At 39.4% G+C, this 25,045-nt stretch overlaps 1 protein-coding gene and 2 long non-coding RNA genes across 5 annotated transcripts in view; all 3 read left to right on the forward strand.

Annotated features, from left to right (window-relative positions):
* Positions 1-20,669, forward strand: LOC138958637 (uncharacterized). Of its 3 annotated transcripts, none has more exons than XR_011453458.1 (8): positions 1-581; positions 1,458-1,609; positions 3,365-3,490; positions 5,822-5,924; positions 10,277-10,400; positions 16,683-16,794; positions 17,903-18,016; positions 18,546-20,669. It is a non-coding gene; the product is annotated as an uncharacterized lncRNA (long non-coding RNA). The 3 variants fall into 3 exon arrangements; XR_011453456.1 differs by having other exon boundaries at positions 12-581; positions 3,365-3,465; XR_011453457.1 differs by having other exon boundaries at positions 15-581; positions 1,494-1,609; positions 3,365-3,465.
* LOC138958635 (folliculin-like) overlaps positions 1-24,724 on the forward strand; it is a 30,522-nt gene extending 5,798 nt beyond the window's left edge. Inside the window, exons 6-9 of the mRNA XM_070329851.1 lie at positions 22,144-22,257; positions 22,501-22,762; positions 23,119-23,221; positions 24,525-24,724. Of these exons, the coding sequence (XP_070185952.1) occupies positions 22,144-22,257; positions 22,501-22,762; positions 23,119-23,221; positions 24,525-24,705 (660 nt within the window). The 3' untranslated portion in view covers positions 24,706-24,724. The remainder of the gene's footprint in view (positions 1-22,143; positions 22,258-22,500; positions 22,763-23,118; positions 23,222-24,524) is intronic.
* On the forward strand, positions 11,156-16,257 carry LOC138958638 (uncharacterized). The gene is made up of 2 exons (XR_011453459.1): positions 11,156-11,592; positions 13,007-16,257. It is a non-coding gene; the product is annotated as an uncharacterized lncRNA (long non-coding RNA).
* Positions 24,725-25,045: the final 321 nt, after the last annotated feature.

A 25,045-nucleotide genomic window follows, 5' to 3' on the forward strand; every position in this document is an offset into this window, starting at 1 on the left:
GTACTATAGTATACTATAGTAAACTATAGTAAATGTACCCTGTACTATAGTAAACTGCAGTAAATGTACCATGTACTATAGTATGTACCATATTGTACTATAGTACAAAGTACTTTGTACTATAGTACTGTGAAGTAAATGTACCATGTACTATAGTACTGTGTGGTACACTAGAGTACTTTGTACTTTGTACTATAGTACCGAGAGTACCCTGGTGAAGTACAAGTACCACAGCTGAAGTAAAAGTACTACGCTTACTGTAGTACTTTCAGGAGACTGCCGGTACTTTATTCAAAAAGTACTACGTATCATTGCGCGAAGGACATGCACTATTCATTTTGCAAACGTGCATGTAACATGAATACATCTGCAGAATAATACTGTTTTTATATTTATGATTTATTCAATTTCATTTTTTAGTCCTTTTGGAAACTTTTCCAAGAATGAATGTCAAGCACTTCATCTCTGCTCACACAGTAAAATGCGGTAAACAGACAACTGTGAGTTACTGTCAGCCATTTTGTTTTTTAAAGTCTGAGAGCGCGCTGTTCAACTCATGTTTGTTTGTTCACACTTGCAAGGTAAGTGAGACAGTATATATATAATTTTTGTGTCCATGTTATAACAAAAGCCCATTTCCTAATGTGAGTGCTACCTGGGATCAAACATTTGTGGGCATGTTGTAGAGAAACGTCTTGTCATTTTTGTTCATAGTTACGTTAGATCTACTCCATTTTTTCTTGTGATATTTTTAGTTAATGCAACATGCATTCATTATTTTCTGTTTGAATTGCTGCTAGAAAGTCCGACAAAATGGATAGCAAAATTATGATTGAAGAGTTGTATTTAAAACACAGTCAGAGGAGTACGGGTTGATTAGATTGTATCAACATCTTTATTTTTCTCTAGCCGAAAATGCCATTCCGCATTTAGATCTGTGAACAAACGGGAGGTCACAACAAACGGTTGAGGAGTAAATCAGGAAATCACAAAGTGTACATGTATCATGTGGTCGAATCTCGATCTTCCCAGTGTGGTAAGCAAGATGTGCAGTTTGTTTTTGTTTGAACACACTGTTGACTGATTTACAGCTTTGGTTTTACTTTGAAGTGTTCACCTCTAAGAGTAGACTAATACCTAATATACTGGACTCGCAACGAAATATATAAACAAATGACAATGGACAACGTTTCGACCTAAAGGTCTTCAACAGGTTAAAAAAAAATGAAAACAACAATACAAATAACAAAACGACTTATCAGAGAAGATGGCGATGCGCTGTGAAGCATCGCCATCTTCTCTGATAAGTCGTTTTGTTATAAATGTATTGTTGTTTTCATTTTTTTTACCTGTTGAAGACCTTTAGGTCGAAACGTTGTCCATTGTCATTTGTTTATATATTTCGTTGCGAGTCCAGTATATTAGGTATTACTCTTAGTTTATTATCTCGCTTGCAGTCACTCCCTGTTTACTCCGTGTTCACCTCTGTTCAGCCACCCGGTTCTCGCCCAGAGTTAGATCTACGTCCAGTCAACAGATAAGAAGTGAATCACAGTGGACGCAGAACCATTCAATTGAAGTTGGCAGAATAATTTCTCAACCCTAGCTGGTAAGTTCTATGTAAGTTTATGTGATCATAGATTGTACACATGTATGTTAACTACTTCGGGGTCTCCACTCAATGATAATGTATGAAGTATGCGCGCGTGCGTGTGTGTGTGTGTGCGGCGTGTGTGTGTGTCCCTAGTATACTATGTGTTTGTGCCTGTCTATGTCCCTGAGAGAGTTGATGAACGGGGAAACGGACGATGGGAGTCATTGTGTATAGATCTACCGACATCATTTTCTCTTCACAGTTTCATCTTCTACTGCTACACTTTCAGTAGATTCTACTGCTGCGCTATCAGTAGACGATTTCTGATTGCATTTGGTCTTTGCAGCTTCCCAACAGAATACCACAGAGCACGTTGGAGTGAAAGCTACTACGTCAAGTTCATGAATATCAACTACAGTAGCTATAAAAATCATTTTTTCCGTTTCTTTGTGAAATGGGGGCGCCATATGTCCATTAATTGCATATTGAGCATTATATGCATAGAATGCATTCTATGCGCATAGAAGGCATTCTATGTTCTTAGAAACATTATATGCGCATAGAATGCATTGTGTGCATAGAATGCATTCTGTGTCAATCGTAAATTTGTATCTGAACAAAGAATTTATTTGTATAACATGAAATATTATTATATAAATGCTATAGAATGTAGTTCTATACATTGGATTCAATTCTATACTTACAGGATTTGAATCTTTGTTACAGAGTAAGATTTCATATATTTGAATTTGATTCTTTGTTTAAAAAAAAAGTAGTTGAATTTAATTCTATTGCAATAGAATTAAATTATATCTGTAAAATGCATTCTATGGTGATCACAGAATGAATTGCGGCGCGGCACATAGAATGCATTTTGCACAAAGAATAATGTACACATGGAATACATTGTGAACATTTCATATTATTGTGTACACAAAGAATCAAATTCTGTGATAACTGATATATCAGTATTATCACAAACTAATCAATTCTGTAACATAGAAATGAATTTTATAACAGGGAATTTTGTTCTATAACATAGAATTCTTTCAATGTAAAGAATGTCATTCCCTGTTATATAATTCAATTCGACGTAGAGAATAAACATTTATGTTATACAAATGAATTGTTGGTTCACATACAAAATGCATAATACTAAAGAATACATTCTATGCACATAGAAAGCATTCTATGCAAAGAATGCTTTCTGTGGGCAGATAATGCATTCTAGATCTATGCACAAAGAAAGCTATTTTATGCGTATAGAATGCATTCTCTATGCATAGAACACATTACATGCATAGAATGCACAATATAGAATTAATAAACACATGGTGCCCCGTACTCAGTTGCTTTTCCTAATACATAAAACAGTGTCACTAAGAAATTAACAAGGAGAAAAAGAAAGAAAACGGTCATATTTCCTTTTGTGTTATCTTTTGGTGCATGGGTTCATGGGGGGTTCAAATCCTGTAACCGACTGGTTCACAGTGTACCGCGACATTGCTTCGACCACCACATGATGCTTACATACGATTGCATTGGCGTGCTCTCTCTCTCTCTCTCTCTCTCTCTCTCTCTCTCTCTCTCTCTCTCTCTCTCTCTCTCTCTCTCTCTCTCTCTCTCTCTCTTCTAAATCATTTCACAATGCTGTGTACAGTTACTGTGTGTGTGTGTGTGTGTGTGTGTGTATGTGTGTGTGTGTGTGTGTGTGTATCACAATATAATGGCTTGACAGCTGTTCAGGTTGCCTGTTTAATTTCTGCGCAGATTCTACACACACCCCACAGCCGGCACCTCGATGAGGACTGACGATGGACTTGTGATGGCTTTATGCCCTGCTGCACGAAGAACATCATAGTTCAATAATGGTTGGGTGGTTGTTTTCTCAGAAAGGTTTCAATTGATACACTCCCCCTTTTTTTCTTCTTTTTCTTTGTGTTTCTCTCCCTATCGTTTTGTATCCTTAGCGGATTATGACTTTATTCGGTTATTCTGCAGAAAAACAAATGCCGCTGCAGAAGAAAATTGTTTTTCTGCAGCAACTTTGAATAATGTCATCATCCGCTGAAGCATTGTTTTTTTCTGCTAAGGATTTGTTTTGTCTTTCATATCGTATGTCACTAGCATCATAGTTGCATATTTTACATTTGGGAACTTTCAAAACTGATCCGGCGAAAGTATACGAAATTTGCGTGTGGAGTTCCTGGCCCGATCTAAAAAGAACGAAAATTTTATATTTGAAATAAAAGTATAGTTTGGAGGGGGAAAAAAGGTAACAAAATAATTTGATAAAGGCTGTATGCATGGTCAGTTTTACTTGCTTACCAATAGCCATATCATCTCACTTTAAACATACGAATCCTGGGACTGTCTGTTACATGTTTTCACACACACAAAATTCATAGGGAGAAAAATGAAGGGGAGGGGGGGGGGGGGGGGTGGGGGATAACAGTGAGGATGTACTGATCGGACCGTGCGTGGCCGATAAAAGGTCAGAGTAGAGCAACGCCCCATTGCCTCGCGCGCGGCTTCAGTAGCTGGCAGAAAGCACACCACCTACTCGCCGTGTACCAATAAAAGTTGTTATATTTAGTCAAGTTTTGACTAAATATTTTAACATCGAGGGGGAATCGAAACGAGGGTCGTGGTGTATGTGCGTGTGTGTGTGCGTGTGTGCGTGTGTGTGTGTGTGTGTGTAGAGCGATTCAGACTAAACTACTGGACCGATCTTTATGAAATTTGACATGAGAGTTCCTGGGTATGAAATCCCCGAACGTTTTTTTCATTTTTTTGATAAATGTCTTTGATGACGTCATATCCGGCTTTTCGTGAAAGTTGAGGCGGCACTGTCACGCCCTCATTTTTCAACCAAATTGGTTGAAATTTTGGTCAAGTAATCTTCGACGAAGCCCGGACTTCGGTATTGCATTTCAGCTTGGTGGCTTAAAAATTAATTAATGACTTTGGTCATTAAAAATCTGAAAATTGTAAAAAAAAAAAAAAAATTTATAAAACGATCCAAATTTACGTTTATCTTATTCTCCATCATTTGCTGATTCCAAAAACATATAAATATGTTATATTCGGATTAAAAACAAGCTCTGAAAATTAAATATATAAAAATTATTATCAAAATTAAATTGTCCAAATCAATTTAAAAACACTTTCATCTTATTCCTTGTCGGTTCCTGATTCCAAAAACATATAGATATGATATGTTTGGATTAAAAACACGCTCAGAAAGTTAAAACAAAGAGAGGTACAGAAAAGCGTGCTATCCTTCTTAGCGCAACTACTACCCCGCTCTTCTTGTCAATTTCACTGCCTATGCCGTGAGCGGTGGACTACGAGTATACGGTCTTGCTGCGTTGCATTGCGTTCAGTTTCATTCTGTGAGTTCGACAGCTACTTGACTAAATATTGTATTTTCGCCTTACGCGACTTGTTTCATTTTTTTGCATCAAGCTGAACCAAGCGACCCTAATGTAATCATAGCAGAAGACATGTGATCGAAAATGTGTCATGTGACTTAGCAGCTGACAAGTCTGTCAAGAAAAGAAGCGTTCGTTGCGATTCGTAATGGCGACATTCGAGCGAAGTTCCTGTTCCTATTGAGCAGTTTTTCTTCTTTCATAATAATGGCTTTACTGGTTACAAGAGAGCACCGAGTCATTGCAGTATGTATATATATCTTGATCAAGTTGATGTCTTTTGTGCAGTACGCTTTATTTAGTTGTTGCTGGTCTGCGTTTGTGTTTTCCACAGGCACATGATCATCTTGATCTTGTGTCAGTTTGCATGCGCAGCCCGCTAAACACACCGCAAACCCCCCCTCCCTGTACGTTGGTCCAAGCGAAGTTCAGTTGTATGATTTACTCTTTGATTTGATTTGTTCTGCTGCATTAGCATTGCTTCGACAACGTAACCGTTCGCAGCTGTTGTTGTTTGTTGTTGCTGCTGTGTATGCAGATATGCAGCCTGGCTGTTGGAACTGTTCTTTCTCAAAGGTGTTTTGGCAGTTTTTCTTTAGGAATTCGTTTTTGTTAAGTTTGTTGTATACGTACAGATTTCTAACTGTGTGCAGTTTTGATTAACAGTTATATTTGATATAATTACTACTTTAAAACACTCTTTTAGTTTAGATTTTTAATCTTTATTCTATTGTAGAAAGAGACTGAGGAGGAGGAAGAAGATCATTACCTTAGTTTGATTGTTATTTTGCAGGTTGTGAAACTGCAAAACAAGTAGGAATGATTGGGAGACTTCCAAGGGTGTAAAGCAAATGTCATGGAACAATTTGCACTCTTCTGTTTGACAGTGAACATGTGTGAGTATTTCAGTTTTCACTCTCTTGTAAATCACTTGAGAGACCAATATAATATTTTACACGGGAAAGGATAATCCTTCCAGGAAATATACCAACCTCAACGACCTGGCTGCTCTTTTTATGTGTAAAATGTTTAAAAAAAATATGAGATAATTTTGCATTCTGACACAGGTGTAACAAAAACCAATTGTGCACAGAAAGGAGCCTGGTTCAATTACAGCAGCACATACGTACAATTGTAGGATGCAGTATAACTTCTTCTTCTGCGTTCGTGGGCTGAAACTCCCATGTACACTCGTGTTTTTTGCACGAGTGGAATTTTACGTGTATGACCGTTTTTACCCCGCCATTAAGGCAGTCATACGCCGCTTTCGGAGGAAGCATGCTGGATATTTTCGTGTTTCTATAACCCACCGAACTCTGACATGGATTACAGGATCTTTTCCGTGCGCACTTGGTCTTGTGCTTGCGTGTACACACGAAGGGGGATAAGCCACTAGCAGGTCTGCACATAAGTTTACCTGGGAGATCGGAAAAATCTCCACACTTAACCCACCAGGCGGCCGCGACCGGGATTCGAACCCTCGACCTTCCGATTAAGAGGCCGACATCTTACCACCACGCCACAGCGCCCGTCAGTATAACAATTATCATGTAACAGGTTCAGCAGATGTTTTGTGATTTACGAGAGTGTTTAAAGAAAGGGAAGGACAGTCGATCTTCAACAAGTTTGAACTACATTTGGCCTACGATTTGATCTGCGATCAGCTCCTGATTGGATCGCGGGAATAAATCTCACGATTGAATCGCCCGTGTGACACCAACTTAAGTTTTCTTGCAGATCTGTGGTTTGTAATTCATGTAGTGAAAGCAACTAGTGTCAGTGCAGGGATGTTGCTACAAATTCATACCAAAAGGACAAATGTCCTAGATATATATTCAGCATCAATAGGACATTTGACCGCTTTCAGAAATTTCAATAGGACGTCAGGATTTTTTCATTTTCAAGAATGACACTCGCCGTGTTTCCCCCTGTTTTTGACCCTAATGTAGCACAGGATGCCGTTGAATAGTCAAATGTGTTCAGCTTTTGTTGAACTTTGGCAGGCTTTAGATTTTTTTTGGTGGCATAACTCAGTGCGCTTCGTCAAAATGTCTCGAACTGAAAGCAAAAGCAGAAGCAAGACTTAGTCAGTTGGAGTTGTCTCCCATACTCCTAACTTTAATGTGCTGCAGACGGGTGTCACCCAAACGCAAGATCCGCACTGCACAACTTCAGTGCACCTGTATGCGAGAGTGCTTGGTCGCTTTGGTCGCTTTTTGAAAATGTGTATCTTGAAAGGAACATTAACGAATATCGCGCTGTCCGAAGGAATTGATTTCTTATCGGACAATGCCAGCGCTTAGTTCAAAACCGTAGGACATCTGACCGCCATGCGGCTATGTGAATCGGACATTTGAGCCTCTAAATCGGTCTATGTCCGATGTCCGACGCCTAACGACATCCCTGCAGTGGAAGATTTGTCCAGTCTTTTCGGCCAATGAAGCACCATACATTTTATGCCGACAGAAGTCTTTTTGGGACAACATGATGATTGACTTCATTTATGTGCCAAAAGGCAAAGATATCGACAAGAATGAATGCTTTTGACATTAAATGAAACATTTATAGACAGTTTCCAACTCACCAGAGCTGCCAAAGAGCCTTCACTTGTGCAAAATGATGATTGTAATCAGACGGGTATCAGAAACAATCTCTTGGTAACCTGCACATCTCCCTCCATGGCGACGTGACAGCGCGCATTTGTTTGTTTATCGCGTAACAACACAGTTCAACTTTGTGTATAAAATATCATCAATGTGTGGCGTGTAATCTCCGAATCAGTGCGTTCCCAGGGTAATTCAGTGTGAGTTGAGGTAGCCTGCGCATCATGTGTGACGGCATGAACAAATTTGATAGCAATATTTTATACGGGAAGTAAATTTAATTGATTCTGGCTCAGTCTTATAGATTTTGAATGCAGTGTTTTGGTCGTGTATATGCTTTTCTACTTTGAAGCTCATTTGGAGCGTTACACTGATCAAAGTTAGGTACTCAAAGTGTGACATCAGTCCTATGCAGGTTATGCCTTGAAACACACTCGCATTTCACAAAGACACTAATAAATGGCAACATTTCTGTTTTATTAGATAATATTTAAACAATAAGAACATAGATACGATTGTTATTAACAACATAAAACGTGAGGTAAGTCGGCAAAGACACTCCTAGTGTTCTTTTCCATTTTGGGTCGCCACATTTGCTACCATTTTCACAATAGATTTTAATATTACCATATGAGTTGTTCTTTGCTACTGGTCACAAGTGGGGGTCAGCTCACACGGACGCATTTTTCAATACATTCTAGGGGAGAAACTGGTCACAAAGCACCCAGTACATGACAGAGAGATAGGAGAATCGGCACAATCAAGAAAATACCAAATTCATTCAATAAATATGGAAATATTAAGATTTACTGTGAAAATGCTAGCAAAAATGGCGTCCAAAAACGGGAACGCACACTTGGTGCGTCTTTGAAGACTTACCTCCCATTCTGTGTTGTTGATAATAGTCGTGTTTGTGCTGTTTTTGTTTAAATAGTATCTTATAAAACGGATGCAGTCCTAGAAATGTTGCAAATTATTGTTGTCTTTGTGAAATGCGAGAGTGTTCTGAGGTGTAATCTTCATACGGCTGATGTCCCACATAGGGTACCCCACTTCGATCAGCGTTTCACTCCAAATGTGCTTCATAGTAGAAAAGCAGATACACTTCCAAAACACTGCATAACAGATCTACAAGACTGAACCAGAATCATTGAAATTTACTTCCTGTATAAAATATTGCAATTAAATTTGCTCACGCGGTCCCACATGCAACGCAGGTTACCTTCGCCTTCGATTCAAAGTAACTCCACGCTAACTGAATTACCATCGAAACGCGGATAATGAACTGATTCGGAGATTACACGCCACACATTTATGATATTTTACACACAATTTTCAACTGTGTTGTTTCGCGATAAACAGCCATAAACAAACAAATGTGGCGCCGTCACGTCGCTTCCGAAGGAGAAACGCGGCTGGTTACCAAGAGATTGTTTCCGATACATGTACCTGTCGGATTAAAATCATTGTTTTTCACGAATGAAGGCTCTTTGGCATATCTGGTGAGTTGGAAACTGTCTATGAATGTTTCATTTAATGTCAAATGCGTACATTCTTGTCGATATTGTTACCTTTGGGCTCATAAATGAAGTCAATGGTCGTGTTTTCCAAAAGTGACTTTTGTCAGCATAGAACTTACTGTGCTTTGATCATTGACTGAGAAGAATCTTCCGATGACACTAGTTCATTTCACTACGCGACTGCAGATCTGCAAGGAAACTTATGGCAGGGGAAATAAGCTTAACTGAAGACGAATAAGCGGAGTAACTGTTCTTCAACGGATTGCTCTCACTGATCTAAATATTTAGATCTTGTCGTCTGCTAGTAAGTAGTCTTCGGTCGTCTGAAAGTCACATCTATTTCGACTGTGTGCATCGATCCGTGTAGTGAAATGTTGATCTGTCATGATTTGGCAACATAACTTCGCTACATGTGCTTCGAGTGTATCTCCCCGTTAACCATTTGAAAACGTCTTTTAACAAGACCATGTTTCGACAGCCCAGACGGGGAGGATCCTCGATAGCTCACAGGGTATATAATGTTTTCCGCTGTTTTTTTAAAGAATCCTTTCAAATTTACTATTCCAAAAGTAGATCTACCTTATGACACGACTCGAGTGGCAAAGAACATTCTCTGCAATTCCTGTCTCAGTCCGTGCAGCCGTTTCGGGTCCTATCGTCATCATACAAACTTACACACAGACACACAAGAACCAGCTTTAAAAGTTAGATTATTTAAGAACCATGTGAACCAGTGATTTTTTCTTATGTACATCAGATACTTCTGCTTCTGCAGTATTTCTGCTTTCTGAAAAGCTATATTTCAAAAACAAAACTAAAGATTTGAATTTTGACCACTTTTCCCCCTTTCTGTCAGTAGTACTGAAGAACAACTCGCATACATGTATTGAATGATCGTAGTATTTTCTTTGATTGTGGTGATTTTACTATCTCTCTTTTATGTACTGGGTGCTTTGTGACCAGTTTCTCCCCTGGACTGTATTGAAATATGTGCATGTTTGTGTGAGCAGCATGACCCCCACTTGTCACCAGTAGCAAAGAACAACCTCATTATTATGCAATAGCAGATATTTTGTACAAATATTTGCTCTTCTTTTTAATAGATTTACTTTAAATATTTTTCAGAGTTCTAAATGGTTGGCTACACTGTAGCAGTGACTGTTGGGTGAAGGATCAACTTCAGCTCATTTTCTGACCTCATGGATGATCAACATGTATGCAGATTCTGCTGATCGCCTGAGCTTCCTGGGTGTGTACATATTTGTATCTATATTATTAAAAGGCCCACTTTGATCGCCTGAAAGTTTGTATGACACATGCAGTTCCTATACCCTCCAAGGATTGTTTAAACTAGAACGCAATACTAACTCTGGTTTAAGTTTTAAGTTTAAGCCATGAAGCTCAAACTGCTTTCTTTCGCTTATGCCTCTTTGCTGATTTGTTTGCATTTTGGCATAAATTTAGACACATTTACGGCAAATCAGTAAGCTAAAATCCAGAAGAATCTGTCAAGAATCGCCTTAGCGAAAAGCATGCAAGTGCTTTACATAGGGCCACATTCAGAGACTGTAGAGTACACAGAGACCATTCATACTTCTTTGCGCCAAGGTAGGACTGGCTATGTCTTTAACACGGCTTTGTCAACATATTGTCATTTCTGTCCGGCCAACAGTGCTGCAAAGATTCATTGGATTGAAAAATGTGTCCGTTATCGTTTGTGACATTTTTTTTTTCAATTAAAAGTAGGTAGCGGCAGTAACGCTAGTCCCATGCGGGAAAGCGAGATCTGTGCTGAAAATAACACGTTTTCAATTTCCGACAGCTTTCAATATATGGCATATTATTGAAAATGGAAACTACAGAAATGAAGTTGGATTCTTTGTCTTTTACCCCATGCCATTTGTTTGCAAAATGTGCTTGGATTGAATGCGTGTGCGTGAATCACAAATACTCTCTCCGGATTTTCGGACAGCCGTGACGCGACCGCCATTACTACTTGCTCTTCAACTTTTTGTGGTGTTTCCCTTTCGGCGTTGTATTTTCTAAAAATAGTTTCATTCAACGATCGGAAACCAGTGTCGACTGCTAAAGAAAGAGTCCCTTTTCTTTCTAGGGGGGGTATTTTTTAGATTAAATCGATGGTGGATTTTAGACATGGACAATAAAAAATTGCCCAACTTTAACCTTTCGTAACTTAAAAACAACTCAAACGATCGTAGTCGTAAAAGATGCGCTAGAAAGTCCGATTTCTTGTGAATCCTCCAAATATGGAAGTTTCCGTTTAAGATTCATGCGCGCGAAGCGCGAGCCAATCAAAACCGAGGACCTGCAAAACCGGTAAAATCCGTTGCGTTGATCGCGAGTCATGGCGGAGTATTCAAGCGAAGCGATGGTGACGCACGCTTCGAGACAATTTGTGGAAGAAATCAAACCCATCCTTGGTAAGTGTTGATGTTTTTCTGTTCATTTAGTGTTTAGAAGTTGATCTGTCGAACCATTCTGCTGAATTTAGCGTTTTGAGTGCGTAGTTTTCATTTTGATGATAGTAGTTTGTGCTGGGTCATTTTGTATTGGGTGTTGAAATGGGGGTACTCGATAAACGACCTAAGTTATTTTTTGCCTTTCGCCGTACATGTGATATATTTGTTTCAAACTAATCTTGAATTATTACTCCGATGGTTTTTGTTTCTCAGTTGTTGTTTTCTTGAGGATTAAATTAGGATTAAAAGGAATAATTGTTCCTTTGCTAAAACCGGAAGTGCAAGACTAGGCCTAGCAACGAGTAGCGTAGCTTACATGCACTGACCCTAGCGCATCTCCATTCCTTCTTCCTTTTCCCCCCAGTTAATCAGAGTTTATGGTCCATCAAACTTGTGTGATTACTAATTTGTTTCTCATGACAAGCAAGGTGATATAATAAATTAGAAACGAGTTAAAAAATAACCAAATACATGACAGAAAAACAAAGCAAACTTTTGTTTTGGGACAAAAGTAAAACTGAAAGTAAACAGGCCTTCATGGTGGCTTCCAGTAAGTTCGTCACACGGTAGATTCGTCACCGGTCCCGGTAACTTCGCCACAGTAGTCCGAGCGCGGCTCTCTCTATCTCTCTCTCTCTCTCTCTCTCTTTCTCTCTCTCTCTCTCTCTCTCACCTCCTTCCACCCCTCCCTCTCCTCACATTGAGTTTCTCTGCCTCCTTGACAGTGAGGTTGAAGTCATAGGACTCCCTCTCTCTCTCTCTTGGTCGCGCGTGTGTGGGTGTTAGTCAGTGTGTGGGTGTGTGTGCGATGGTGTGTGTGAGTGTTTGTGCGTTTGTACGTGCGTGTGTGTGCGTGCGTGTCATGGATATGGGTGTATGTACGTCCGTCCGTCTCTCTCTCTCTCTCTCTCTCTCTCTCTCTCTCTCTCTCTCTCTCTCTCTCTCTCGCTCCCTCTCTCAGACTACATGCTTTTGAGAACTGCTCAATGAGTAGATCTCGGGTTGAGAACTGCTCAATGAGTAGATCTCGGGTTTTAAAATAACAACGCTCGGACTGTGTCGTCTGAAAACTGCTCAGTTGAGAACTGCACAATGAGTAGATCTCGGGTTTTAAAATAACAACTCTCTCTCTCTTTCTCTCTCTCTCTCTCTCTTTCTCTCTCTCTAAAAAATGTCAGTGAATCTTGAATCTCTCCCACAAATCAAACATCTGAAAGCATAAGCTCTAAGCTTAACACCCGCCCACCCCTGCCAGTAATTTCGTCACGGGTGACGAATCTACCGCGTGACGAACTTACTGGTAGCCTTCATGGTTTCAGTACAAAAATATTATGAACATAGTATTACATTTTTGTTTTGTTTGTGCGTGTTACAGATGATGCTCACTTCCAGCAAATGAAGTCTGCTTTCACACTCACAGCAACTGGAAGAGGTCGACCACCCAAACTTCAGCTGGTACCACTGACCAACAAGCTATTGTTGCAGCTGGATCTGCTTCGGTTGGAAACAGGGAGGGATTGGAGTGACCTGGTTTAATTTCTCCCCAAAGTGTTTGAGTGAACTTGCTGCAAGGACTTGAAATCAAGGCAGAAATTGAGGGAACAGTGAAAGAAGCAACAAAGCTGGGGAATAAGACTGGATTAGAACTAGAAGCATTTTTGGATATCGACGCAGGGCGTTGCATCATGGGCCGGAATGTTGGGGTTCATTTGCTGAAACATAGGATCACAAGAAACCACCTGCTCAATCCGGACCTTCTGGAAGACCTTGACCGTCCATCAGAACTTGTGAATGGCATGGTGCTCGATCTAATATCGTTCCACAAAAAGGAGAACCTATCGCTGACTTCTGCCAGATTCCTGCATCGGTTGTTTTTGGACACAACATTGTGCTTGCACCATTTTCTTCTTCTGGCAGAACATTCACAGTCGAATCTCCAGCAAACCTGCCTGCCATGTACACCTGTTTCAAGCAGTACTTGACTGACAACTTTGTTTGACTGACTTTGAAGAAGGGGTATATATGCATTTGACTGTCACTTCTCATCCGACTGTGCACTTTGCAAGAATTTAGTTTTCCCCAGAGAACTGTGAACAATGTTAGTAAATTTATCCCACATACGTGAGAGAGATAACCGTGAGATAAAAATCGTTCAAATCACACGTGTGTATATCATGTAAATGAGGTCAACCGGAAGGTCAAGCTATGTAAATTAGTAGTACATGGGATAAACCGGAAGGTCAAGCTAATCCTATCGAGGAAGGATATGCTTTGCTGTTGTTGTTCCTTTTGGTTTCTTTTATCCTGTGGCCACTGCTTTTCTTTTTATCTGGTATATTTTGAAGTGATGGGTTTGATTTCTTCCACAAATTGTCTCGAAGCGTGCGTCACCATTGCTTCGCTCGAATACTCCGCCATGACTCGCGATCAACGCAACGGATTTTACCGGTTTTGCAGGTACTCGGTTTTGATTGTTCGAATATTAAACTTAACAGTGTTGACAAAGGCGAACTACTTTGTCCTAGTTTGAGAGTGTGTGTCATGGCGGAGGAATGAATGTCAAATTGAGTAAAGTGGTTTGAAGTTCTAAAGCGGTTGATCCAAAGGCAATATCGCTGTCGGTGACTTTTAGTTAGATCTGGCACAGTATATAATGTAGGATAAACAGAATACTACATGGCTTGCTGTGTCGTACCAGATTTACACTCGTTGCTTTTTCAAATCGTAAACAGCTCGCTTTCGCAGTTCACTATTTAAACAAGAAGGGCAAAGCCCATACGACTCACATCCTTGACCTTTACATGACCTTGACCTTCAGGGTCAAGGTCAAATAACTAAACCTAGCAATGACATCATACACTAAGAACTGCTTTACACATTTTTCCTACCAAAATACATGTGACCTTGACCCAAGGTCAAGGTCATCTAAGGTCATGCAACACAAAGCTGTTAATTCAAGACATAGGAAGTACAATGGTGCTTATTGGCTCTTTCTACCATGAGATATGGTCACTTTTAGTGGTTCACTACCTTATTTTGGTCACATTTCATAAGGGTCAAAGTGACCTTGATCATATGCGACCAAATGTGTCTCATGATGAAAGCATAACATGTGCCCCACATAATTTTTAAGTTTGAAACAGTTATCTTCCATAGTTCAGGGTCAAGGTCACTTCAAAATATGTATACAATCCAACTTTAAAGGACCCTTGCGACCTTGACCTTGAAGCAAGGTCAACCAAACTGGTGTCCAAAGATAGGGCTTACATTGCCCTGTATAGCATACATAGCTAAGGTTGCCATTCTCGATAACTTCAGAAGAAAATGTGAAAAATGGCCGTTTTTAAGACAACAATTACGGCCCCTGTGACCTTGAACTTGAAGTGAGGTCAAGTTGCCGCACATGTTTTTTGAGATCTTGTAACCATACACCATCAGGCCACATCAGGTGTTGATAGACTTAATAGTGTCCAAGAAATATCCAACGTTAAAGTTTTCCGGGCGGACGCCGGGACGGACGGACGGACGACTCGGGTGAGTACATAGACTCACTTTTGCTTCGCATGTGAGTCAAAAAACAACTCGTGTAAATCTGGTACGACACAGCAAGCCATGTAGTATTCTCTAGATCTTACTTCAATCAATCAATCAATATGAGGCTTATATCGCGCATATTCCGTGGGTACAGTTCTAAGCGCAGGGATTTATATATATATTTTTTTAATTTAAAAAAAAAATTTTTTATGCAATTTATATCGCGCACATATTCAAGGCGCAGGGATAACAGTGACATTTTTATCTAAGCCTATACAATTTTGCCAGGAAAGACCCTTTTGTCAATCGTGGGATCTTTAACGTGCACACCCCAATGTAGTGTACTTGATTGAACACATATTTGTGAAGATAACATTGTAATCAATCTACACACCAAAAATCATGGCTGTATTTTCAGTAGTTTCTGAAATATTTCAATCTGAAATGTGCTACCCCCCTCTGGGGGGGGGGGGGGGGGGGGGGGTTTGTCCACTCTTGGGGGATTATTTTCAACATTACACTGAATTTTACTGATGTCTGTAAAGATTACACTGTAATCTATCTACACACCAAAATTTTTCGTTGTATCTTAAATAGTTTCTTAATTATTGGCCTTGAAGTGCGAAAAACTGTAATTTTCCTGTTTTTCCGCTTGACAAATTGAGGTTTTTGACATTTTTGAGGCTCTTTTACTCCAAAAGCATTGAACTAAGCTGTCTGAAAAAAAATAGCCATGTTCTACACACATTTGTTTGGAATATGTGAAAGTTTCAGACAGCTGCTATACATATTGTGTGAATTGTGATGACCCAAAGTTGCCCTCCCGTGCAATTTTGCGATGGGTTTAATTGTGTTTTTCATGAAGTTTGCATGCTTGCTGACAGAAGCCATATGAGATTAGAGGGCTAGAACTATGTGTTTTTTCTATTCTTGGTTGCTGATAACAGATCCTGAAAAGTTGAAAGGGCTGAGGATAACTATGTGGTACCCACATGCTGCTGAAGTTGCCCTATTTTACAGTTTTAAGCAGAGTCGCGACAGCGTATGTACTAAAATATCAAAATCTCAGGAACTAATAAAGGTATCCACTTACTTTTTTTTGTGTTTTGCTTGTACTTTATTTTTCTTTCAAGACATCACAAAACATTCACTCTCACTTCAAAACCAAGTTTTGACTGCCGCTACCTATTCAAAGACCTGGAAAAAAGCCCCAGAACAGATTATATAATAATTGATTTTAAATTTTCGTTTTAAATCAGTGTCTTTTCACAAACTAGCCTTTGTTATTTTGAATGCATAGTTCAGTCTTAGAGTGAGAGAATGTGTGAGGCATAAATTGCTTTTGACAACAACAAAAGTTCCCGTTGAATCGAGAAGCTCCCCCAAAATCATTTTTATTACACATGCCTATTATAAGCCGGCATAGTGCAAGCAGATTTATTTGTGCATGTGCTTGTATGTACAAAGACAGATCATTTGTACAAGTGTTGGCTCTTCATTTTTAATTATTTTTTCAGGATCCTTAGTTGGGGGTTCCATGGTATCTGTGACTTTTGGGCAACATATCGAGTTCTGGTGGTTTTTTGACCTAATGTATCAACATGTGTGCAGACCTGCTGAGTACTTGAGGTAAATTGGTGCAATTAGATATATTGTTCTGCCTACCTGAGAGATACCACCCATGTGATAAATGAACCATCTCTTCACAGGCGTGTCTATCATGTAAATGAGGTTGGTTTAAACAACATGCCTGACAGGGATGTCATTTTCCACTGCTTATGCAAAATCTCCGAGACAAACTTCATTCTCATGGCAAGCCCAAAAGTGTTGCAAGAATGACTTAGCATCTGTGACTTTGTAATCATGAGCAGTGGAATATGAGGTCCCTGCCAGACTAGCTAAATTGACATGACCTCAATGATATTCCCACATGTGGGTGTATGGTTTAGTTATTACATGGGTTATCTCTCCGGTACATAGGATGAAAACAGAATACTACATGGCTTGCTGTGTGGCACCAGATTTACACTTATTGCTTTTCAAATGTTGAAATATTCACTTTTACTTTTGTAAACCTGGTAACACACAGTAGGCCATGTAGTGTTCTCTATTTGTATCATTGAAACGCTTCTGTCCGTCAATCACACTTTAAATTGCCTTACATTTTGGATGACATATATGCCACCCCTTTGGTATTCCTCTAATAGTTTTAGCTAAATAGAAAACTTAGTTTCAGCTAATCGCTATGGAGTATTCTTTCTTTCTTTATTTGGTGTTTAACGTCGTTTTCAACCATTCAAGGTTATATCGCGACGGGGAAAGGGGGGAGATGGGATAGGGGAAAGGGGGGAGATGGGATAGAGCCACTTGTTAATTGTTTCTTGTTCACAAAAGCACTAATCAAAAAATTGCTCCAGGGGCTTGCAACGTAGTACAATATATGACCTTACTGGGAGATTGCAAGTTTCCAGTACAAAGGACTTAACATTTCTTAAAAATTGCTTGACTAAAATCTTTACAAACATGGACTATATTCTTTACAAGAAACACTTAACAAGGGTAAAAGGAGAAACAGAACCGTTAGTCGCCTCTTACAACATGCTGGCAAGCATCGGGTAAATTGTTTCTCGTCCCAACCAATATGGGACTCCCCCTAACCCGCGGGGGGTGCTATGGAGTATGCAAACACTTGAATTATATGCGATGAAACACTCAAGCTGCTTTCTCTTGCTTATAGCTGAGAGCAGCACTGCAGCAGTGACTGTCGGGTGGAGGATCCAGTTCTGCCTGTTTCCGACATAATGGATCAACGTACATGAGTGCAGACCTGCTGAGCACCTTATCTTCTTGGGTGTGTATAGATGTATATACATTTATTGTATTAATAAATTGTCACACACACACACAGATATACTGATAAACACATTCACGCCTGCACACATGCAAGCACAAACACACGCACCAGCACGTTTCAAACGCCCACCACCACCACCGTCTCAGTCGGTGCAGCTGTTTCGGAGCCCTTAGTTTTATAAGTTAGATATGCACTGAAAGCCACAACACTTTTAAGTTAGCTTTCATTATCATTCTCTTAACTCATTGTCTCCCAGGTACGGATATATCCGTACCCACTCATATGGCTCAATCTGACCTGGTACAGATATATTTGTACACACAGTCACTTCCTGTAATGTCGATCTAACGCCTGCATTCCAGCACAGTTCCTACACAGTTACCACAATTCTGAGTGACCTGCTGCAGCACAGCTGGTCTCGGCTAAAGATAACTTGGTCAACATAGGTGGGGTAGAAAGTGTTAAAGTATGGCCCTATTTGCTTCAGTTAGCATGCTTTCTCATAGTCATACTGCTGTCATTGCAGGTTCCATTCCATGCTCTGGTGTGGGTGTCATATGCAAGAGAGCCTCCTGTTGACTTCCCGGCAGATATGTGCATGGTGAAGGACCTTGATACCACTTACAGACGTCAAAGCAGATACCATTAGAGAACAACCAGAACTGTTCAGCGGGTGCCATCGGCGAACATGAATACAAGTTACAGAACAGGAAAGCATATGTCACTGGCTAAGGGAACCGGACATCAGCTACTATAAACTTAATCAGATGCCTGTAGCAAATAATCTGGACACCAATCACAAATCAAACAGATGTGGAGGACAGAGAACATTGCATTTGATTATTGCCATATATGATTGTAACCCTGTTTGGAAAAAAGGGACATAAGCCACACTATATACTTTCTGGTTGCATGCTGAATACTCTCCATTGAACATTCAGTGAGTTTTGACTCACCTGGGCCAGAATGTATGTGTCGAGGATAGAGAACTGATAAGTCTCTTATCCCGGGGTTAGTTCAAAAACAACATGGCGGCGGTCGCACTTCAAGTGCTAAGAAACCGTGTTTTCACACACAGGAATAACCTGTTTGATGTATATGAACTGTTAAAAACTTTTCGGTTTTGCCGCGCTGATTTGTGTGACCACTGCCGGTGTTAAAAACGAATTTGAACTTCAAGTCGAAATGGCGATCCACCCAGCCCCTCCCTTTCCCTCCAACTTACTTCACTTGAATCCTAGAACAAATGTCCTTGTTGGACCGCATTTTGCCTTACCTAATGTGAATTTGCACAAGAAAACAACAACGCGAAGAAAACAATGGCACGAGAACAAGACCGGAACCCAGTTCAAAAAAACATTTCGTCACGCTTTTCATGATGTCAACGTCTACATTGATCATTTAGAACAGAGCGACGTCACCTTTCGAACGCGGATTCCTGAATTTAGAACAACCTTGACATTCTATCATGCGCAGAGATTCGGAAATCCCCATGCCAAAAATAGATTGAGGGGAATGCTTGGGTTAGTTATCTTTTCTGTAGTCTCGACTCATGCATTGCGCTAAAGTATCGATGATATCCTGGGGATAGATAGACCGAGCTAAGCTTTTATCCCGGGTTAAGATAGACCTGGACACATACATTCCGGCCCTGGTGACTAATCAGGCTGACTTACAATGGGTAGACAGAATTGAACATTGTTGTTTGCTTGGATGGTTTTCAAGGTAGAATTTACAAAGTTAACACACTGCTATGGTTTGATCAATTTCAAACATGACCACATGTGGCATTTTTTCAAAACCACATTTTTGACAAATATCGAGGATGTGTTGCAAAAGCATGTGTTCATATTTTTCTGAAATGTTTTTAAAGCTAGATCTTTGATACTTCACAGGCTATTGAAGTTGGATGACCTCTAGATGTGACCCATGTCAAGTTGACCCTCATAAACTTTTAAGTTCACAGAGGGGTTGAGTTCTTTAAAAAAAAAAAAATAATAACAGAGAAATAGTATTATTTTCAATGTGTTTGAAGCAAGATCTTTGTAACTAAATAACTTTTTCTATGTAAAGTCACACACATACAGGGTTGGATGACATCAAGTCAGCTTGATATATTGCATTAATCAATTTCAAGGTCAGATTGGGGTAGAGTTCTGGTCAATAATAGTGACAATTATTGTCTCACTTGATTGTTCAGAGTTAGGTTCTTGTCACGTCCAGATGCAGGTTACAGGTTTTTTTCATGTACTGATGTTATCATGTAGGCATGGTCACTTTCAAAGCTAATCATAGAAATTAACTTGGCTGAAGGGGAGATAATTTTGATAAAATATGTGTTGTGCTAAAGATGAATTCCCACAAAGAAGAGTGCTATAATAATTAAATCTCTTTTGTGCATTTTATTGTTACTTGTTCTGGTTAACAGGGTTATAACAAAATTGAATTAAAACTGTCTCTGCTTTGGGACATTTACCAAAAATCAACAGCTTGGTAACTCACTGTGCAAGATAGACACCTTTTTTAAAATTATTATTTAATTGACAAATTGTGTCTTTTACATGTGAGTGGATATTTAGAAATGTTGTTACATAATTTTGATTATTAATGCTCGGCCGAAAAATTAAAATAAACATGTGATGAACCTTTACTTTCTTGCCAAATGTGACAGAGTGACTGCAGCCACTGGCCTGATCATGCACGCACACATTCAATTCACACAAAACAATTGATTCAGCAAAAATTAGGGTCACAATTACGTCCCGTTAAATTTGGAAGGTTATGGTACTTTTACAAGAAAGTACTGCATTATACTATAGTAAACTATAGTAAAAGTACTATAGTACAAATTTTACAGCTACGAAAATACCACGCTGTACTATAGTAAACTATAGTAAAAGTACTATAGTACAAATGTACCGCGGCGAAAATACCACGCTGTACTGTAGTAAACTATAGTAAAAGTACTATAGTACAATTGTACTGCTACGAAAATACCACGCTGTACTGCAGTTTACTATAGTAAACTGCAGTAAACTGTGGTACATGTACTGTAGTAAACTATAGTTTACTATAGTAAACTATAGTACAGTGTGGTACAAAAGCGTGCAAAATCCTATAGTACATTTAATTGTACTACAGTTTACTATAGTATACTATAGTACATTTACCACAAAGTACTATAGTACACAGTAATGTACTATACTATAGTACTATTTGTACTATAGTATACTATAGTACTTGTACTATAGTAAACTGTAGTTTACCATAGTACAATTCAATGTACCATAGTACTTGTACTATAGTAAACTATAGTATACTGTAGTACAATTCAATGTACCATAGTACTTTTACTGTAGTAAACTATAGTATTTCATAGTACTTTTACTATAGTATACTATAGTACAAAGTGTGGTACTTTTTTACTTGGGAGACCGCCCTGATATGGCCCTTCGTGGTCGGCTGGGCGTTAAGCAAACAAACAAACAAACAAACTTTGTTTTCTGCATGTAATTCTCTGTATTGTAACAAACTTTTGGTCAGTCCCTTTGGTGGTCATTATAGTCAGGTTTGAATGTAGCACTTAAAATCAAATACATGCTCACAAGCAAAATGAGGAAACAATAAAACCCTTAAGAAAACAGATAAAAGAACGAGTGTCAGTTGTATGTGATTGTGTGTGGTTATAGTGTGTGCTAAAATGATTCATTGCACAATTTTCTGTACTTGCCTTCTTGGTCAGTCACTGAGTCAGTGGTGGTTCTCTGGCCTTATTTTCAAATTGCTTTGCCCTCTCAAGCTGTAGAATGCCAGGGAAAACCTGATGAATAATTGATGCAAGGAGTGCAAGGAGATTTAATTACTTCCTAGAGGCACTATCTCTGCGGTAAGGGTGGGGGGTATGCTTGGATCAATAATCATGCAATTGCTCCCAAGTACAGGCAGGCAGCCATGAGAAATAGAAGACTGTCCTTTTTGGGGGTGGGGTGGGGGTCTATTTGCGCTTTGAGCAAGGTTAAATCCTGGATACATGCGCTTTAGAAATATTATGCATTATTATTATTATTATGGGGCGTGGGTGGACCAGAAAACTCAAAAGTTTCTTTTTTGTCTTTCTGAGACAGATGCTTGGCAATGAGAAGTTCAGGATCCTCACTCAGCATGTTGTGATCGGTGACCAGATCATTGTCTGCTGTCCTGACAAAGACTTGGTGCGATCTTTCTTCAATGCTTTGAAAGTGAGGGAGGATTTGTATTTGCACTAAAAAAAAATAATTTGGGAAGATTCTCAAAGACATTGGGATTTTGTATGAATGATAAAATGAGTAAATCAATGTCTTAGTGCATTTCTTTGCTGCTGATTTTCTGAGTGTTGCAACTTGTATAGCAATGTTCACATATAATTCTGGTTGTCAGTACAGTAATAAAGACGTTTAAGAAGAGTCATATTGATCTTTCATCCTTCTGATGCTTTTCAATAGGTTTTGCTGCCCAGAGGGTGCTGCAGTATCATCTATCACAGTGATTTCTACGAAGAATCATGGAAATGCAACTTTCTGGGACAGAAGCCTGACACAGTCCTGCCAGATCACTTGGTGTCTGCAGAGAGGTTCCTGCTGGTTGAGATTGTTCCGCTTTCAGAACAGACTTTCAACTCACTGGACTCAGATCTGTCCGACATGGATGAGGATTTCAAGAGTTATGAATTCAGGATAATCAACCCTGTCCCACTTTCTGAAAGAAGTAAGTTGATTTAGAACACCTGTACCTCTTGGCAGCTTTAGAAGATGGAAGCCACACAAATGTGAACTGCAGCACCCTCAACACAACACTGAGCGCTATTTTTATTTTATTTAATTGGTGTGGGTTGTTTTTGATACTTTCAGACTTTAAATCGGCAAAATACCTCAGAATTGTTGATGACTGCAATCCCTGAAAAGTAATGCGTAAATTGATGCCTCAAAATAAGATTAAGTAAATATCTGCTAATATTGTAATAATATTGATAGTGAAGATATTGAAGAAAGAAAACAAAAAGAAAATCAACAAAACTAAACATCTGATGCAGAGTATTGATTATCTGTCTCTCTTTGTTTCAGTGCCAACAGTGCTGGCTAAAATGCATCTTGCCTTGAGGAATGAGAATCTGACAGAGAAAGTGGCAGAGCAGTTCTTCGTCTGCCTCAAGGAGGAATGGATGAAGTGAGTTTTTTTCTTTCTTGTTTTCATTTTCTGTTTAATTCTTGTTTTCTGCTAAACATGCAGACATTGTGCTTCAAAGTTGTGCTTTCTTACCACACTCAAATACACGAAGGGGTTTTTGAATTTGGATATTTTGTTAGTGGAATGGGTAGAGAAAAGGAGCAAGAGTAAACCAAACAAGTTGCGTAAGGCGAAAATACAACATTTAGTCAAGTAGCTGTCGAACTCACAGAATGAAACTGAACGCAATGCAACGCAGCAAGACCGTATACTCGTAGCATCGTCAGTCCACCGCTCATGGCAAAGGCAGTGAAATTGACAAGAAGAGCGGGGTAGTAGTTGCGCTGAGAAGGATAGCACGCTTTTCTGTACCTCTCTTCGTTTTAACTTTCTGAGCGTGTTTTTAATCCAAACATATCATATCTATATGTTTTTGGAATCAGGAACCGACAAGGAATAAGATGAAAGTGTTTTTAAATTGATTTCGAAAATTTAATTTTGATAATAATTGTTATATTTTTAATTTTCAGAGCTTGTTTTTAATCCAAATATAACATATTTATATGTTTTTGGAATCCGAAAATGATGGAGAATAAGATGAACGTAAATTTGGATCGTTTTATAAAAAAAATTTTTTTTTTTACAATTTTCAGATTTTTAATGACCAAAGTCATTAATTAATTTTAAAGCCACCAAGCTGAAATGCAATACCGAAGTCCGGGCTTTGTCAGAGATTACTTGACCAAAATTTCAACCAATTTGGTTGAAAAATGAGAGCGTGACAGTGCCGCCTCAACTTTCACGAAAAGCCGGATATGACGTCATCAAAGACATTTATCAAAAAAATGGAAAAAAAGTCTGAGGATATCATACCCAGGAACTCTCATGTCAAATTTCATAAAGATCGGTCCAGTAGTTTAGTCTGAATCGTTCTACACACACACACAGACAGACAGACAGACAGACACACATACACCACGACCCTCGTCTCGATTCCCCCCTCTACGTTAAAACATTTAGTCAAAACTTGACTAAATGTAAAAATGGAAGCTCATGGTCTACCATAGATGAACGTCAAAATTGACATACTCATGTAAACTGGATAAGGCTTTTGGTGGGATTTCTAAACCTTGTATTTTTTTTAGCCTTTGTAATTGCGTGTCTTCAGTGTCTGTGTTTTTGCATGCACGAATGGTTGTCTTCTATTTTGTGCTCACTTGAGACATTTCAGAGAGAAAACAATCATGATTGTAGCAATACATGTATATCTACATATATTTACATTTGCCTCCCATCTTTGCAGCAAAGTAAAGGTACTGTTCAAGTTCACCAAGGCTGGAGGAGGTCGTTCCGAGGACGAGACCCTGAAACTCCTGCAGGTTGTTGGCGCCAGGGAGGAAGACAAGCCTCTCCTCAAGTTCTGGATGACAGGGCTCAGTGTGCAGTACAGAACTCACATCCTTGCTTCCTCCAAACAGAGATAGCATCACATATGTCCGATGTGGGGGGGGGGGGGGGGGGGGGGTGATGGGATTGGGGAGAAGGGGGGGGGGGGGGGGAGAAAGAATGGTTTCTGTTTATTTAGCAAGCAGTGTAGAACTCACACCCTTATGTCCCTCCTTAGAAATAGCATCACTCTAATATGTCTGAACGATGAGAGAAAGAAAAGCATGGTAAACAACAGAGAGTGTGTGTGTGTGTGTGTGTGTGTGTGTGTGTGTGTGTGTGTGTGTGTGTGTGTGTGTGTGTGTGTGTGTGTGTGTGTTTACTCAGCACGCAATAAGAATCCCCACATCCTTGCTTGTTCCCAAAACACCATTACTC

This window comes from Littorina saxatilis, linkage group LG2, assembly GCF_037325665.1.
Source record: "Littorina saxatilis isolate snail1 linkage group LG2, US_GU_Lsax_2.0, whole genome shotgun sequence".
Taxonomy (NCBI): Eukaryota; Metazoa; Mollusca; class Gastropoda; order Littorinimorpha; family Littorinidae; genus Littorina; species Littorina saxatilis.